This window comes from Mus musculus, chromosome 2 (genome assembly GCF_000001635.26).
Source record: "Mus musculus strain C57BL/6J chromosome 2, GRCm38.p6 C57BL/6J".
Lineage (NCBI taxonomy): Eukaryota > Metazoa > Chordata > Mammalia > Rodentia > Muridae > Mus > Mus musculus.
The window spans coordinates 36,785,160-36,788,303 of NC_000068.7; the positions used below are offsets into that span (position 1 = coordinate 36,785,160).

At 34.9% G+C, this 3,144-nt stretch overlaps 1 protein-coding gene across 1 annotated transcript; it reads left to right on the forward strand.

The window, feature by feature from the left end:
* The first annotated feature begins 1,367 nt into the window (after positions 1-1,367).
* Olfr348 (olfactory receptor 348) lies at positions 1,368-2,309 on the forward strand. Its single transcript, NM_146944.1, has one exon. It carries the CDS (start codon positions 1,368-1,370, stop codon positions 2,307-2,309), a length of 942 nt encoding a protein of 313 aa, NP_667155.1.
* The last annotated feature ends 835 nt before the right edge of the window (positions 2,310-3,144 follow it).

The window sequence follows — 3,144 nt, forward strand, 5'->3', positions numbered from 1 at the left end:
TCTTCTTGTGTTTGGCTATCTATCAAAATTATAAATACATACCCTCAAATTTCATTCTAGAATTTATCATATTCATACACATATATACATGCTTATGTAAAACATATCAAATATTGTTTATTATAATATTGGAAATATTATAAACTTTAAAATATAAACTAGTACTTCATTATGATATACTGACTATTACAAACATAGTGATGGTTGATATAACTAAATATGTAATTAATCTCTGGTAACAAAACCAAATTAGACTATTTAAGATAGTGGACTGGACAATGTCAAGATTTTTAAATGTAATTTCAACCAAGATGGCAGTAGTAATGAGACCTTTAACCACCAACCTCATCAATGAGCAAGTAGTTCAAAATTGAGCCTTTCTCAGCTTTCAAACACAAAGAAATTCAAATTGATTTTATTTATGGAACATGGATCTGTGCTTTAATAGACAAATCAACATTTTTTTTTACTATTGTTTGTGATTGTCCACACAAATAGTTCCAATTTCAACTGATAAAGAGGGGAGCAATAATTAATGCAATGTTAGAATTACATCAACAAAAGAATCACTTAAGACTCATTAGCAGAAGAAATTTGGATTAAAATCTGTGAAAATGGAGAAGGTTATTTGATTATATTGGACAGGGATCAAGTTCTTCCTCGGGAAATTCTAGGTGTAGCTAGAGAAGCCAGATGTTTCCTGGCATCCTACAAACCTGAAAAGGCATCATTAGCTTTTGGTTGAGAGAACACAGAAGAAAGCTTGATATAGGGACTTTAAATACATACCTTGTGAAAACTTCTTTAGAGTGACAGAAACCGGAAAATGTTGGAGTGGGGAAGGTGTGAAGGGCATGTACAAGGCATATCATCTGATATTTCAAGATATTAACGTAGATCTGTGCCTTTAAGTCTCTGAGTTATACATTGGAGCACCATAGCTACCCATTATGTTCTCTGAGTTTCAGTACAGCCTCAGATCTAAACCATTAGTTGATATGCTTCTAGAAGTAAGATTAGCATCAAGAGACTAGCAAACTATTCTATATCATTGACTAGTTTTGCTATTAATTGATGACTGATCTGACTTTTCATTTCAGTCTGTAACTCAGAATACCACTATGGTTTCTTAAACATCTTAAAGCTGATTTTTTTTCTTATCTGATAATTTTTGTGATATTTCCAAGTTCCTCAAAAACATGTTAAGCTGGTTTCTAAGTCACCAACCTCCATTTAACATTCTAAAAGTTCAATATTTTTAGAAAATGTGAATACACTAATTAAAAACATTGATTTCATTCTACCTTAACTGCAATGCTTCCCATTCTCACATTGCTGTGATTTTTTTTTTTCATCTCAAGCAGAAGATGAAGAGCACAAGGAACCAGAGCAGTGCATCTGAGTTCATCCTCCTGGGGCTCCCCATCCAACCAGAGGAGCAAGGCATGTACTATGCCCTGTTTCTAGCTACATACCTGACCACAGTACTGGGGAACCTGCTCATCATCCTGCTCATCAGGCTGGACTCTCACCTCCACACCCCCATGTACTTCTTTCTCAGCCACTTGGCCTTCACAGACATCTCTTTCTCATCAGTCACAGCTCCAAAGATGCTCATGAATATGCTGATACACAGTCAATCCATCTCATATGCCGGGTGCATTTCCCAGGTGTATTTTTTCTTATTTTTTGCAGATCTTGACAGCTTTCTTCTGACTTCCATGGCCTATGACAGATATGTGGCCATCTGCCACCCCCTCCACTATACAAGAATCATGAGTCAGAGTATCTGTATCTTACTAGTCATTGAATCCTGGTTTTTATCATTTGCTGGTGCCCTTGTGCACACTATTCTTCTAGCTCGTCTCTCTTTCTTTAGAGGTAACACTGTCCACCACTTCTTCTGTGACTTGTCTGCCTTAATTAAGCTATCTAGCTCAGATACCTCCATCAATGAGCTTGTCATTCTTGTTGTAGGATCATTGGTCATTACTGTGCCATTTGTATGCATTCTGGTTTCATATGGACGCATTGGAGCCACTATCCTGAAAACTCCCTCCATCAAGGGAATTTGCAAAGCCTTGTCCACATGTGGTTCTCACCTCTCTGTGGTTTCTCTCTATTATGGAGCTATTATTGGTCTATATTTTGTCCCCTCATCAAATGACACTAATGACAAGGATGTCATTGTAGCTGTGATGTACACTATGGTCACACCCATGTTGAATCCCTTTATTTACAGTCTGAGGAATCGGGATATGAAAGGAGCTTTGAGAAATATGCTTGCAAGAGCAACTTCTTCCATGTAATTAGCTTTTTTCTGCTGCTCAAAGGGAAGTTTCAATCTTCCCACTATCTAAAGGGTCCTCTTCTCTGGGAAATGCTGTTTCTTAGTGATTCGGGGCATTGTCTGGCATACTTTACAATACATGTAGTTTTAATTGCCACTTTTCTTTCTGTCATTTTCTTTCTTCCCTTTTTTTTTGTCTTATTGATACTGACAGTTTTGCACAAGTTTTTTTTCACAAACATATCTACAAATTTTACATTTTATATAGAACCCTTTTCCCAGAATTGCAATTTAATGTCCTCATTAATTTCCTTGTTTTATTTTTAATGTGTTAAATCATTTTGTAGCAAAGTTGTTTCCTCCTTTCTTAAAGTTGGTTTATTGATGATATTATTTGTGTTTAATTTTATAATTTAGCTAGAGTTTTAAAAATAACTTCAACTCAAACTGTAGCTATCTTTTTATTTTAACTAATTTTCATGCATTTATTTTTAATTTCAATTTACATCAAATGGTATATGAGTACTGCATACCTTGTATTGTTTCCTTACATATACAGAGTTTGTATGTTCAAATCATGTAAGTTATGCTTAATTCCTCATTTTCACATGTTTATGGTGAAAATACTCAGAATTCTTTCTCATATCATTAAAACACAGTATTTTCTTCTCATTATCCAGAATCGCCACTCTACCATGTAATCAGAAGTAATTTTTCAATTTAACTATTCTTTACCAACGTCCTTCTGTTCCATTACTAACAGTTTTTATCTGTATTAGTGTGATTGTAGCTAGTACATAACTTTTTCCCTCTAAGCGTCTGGGCCTGTTCTCATATTGAAACAAGATTGGCTT

What these genes read in the sequence shown, in the direction of transcription:
- Olfr348 (NM_146944.1), top strand. Translation starts at nt 1,368, where the DNA reads ATGAAGAGCACAAGGAACCAGAGCAGTGCATCTGAGTTCATCCTCCTG.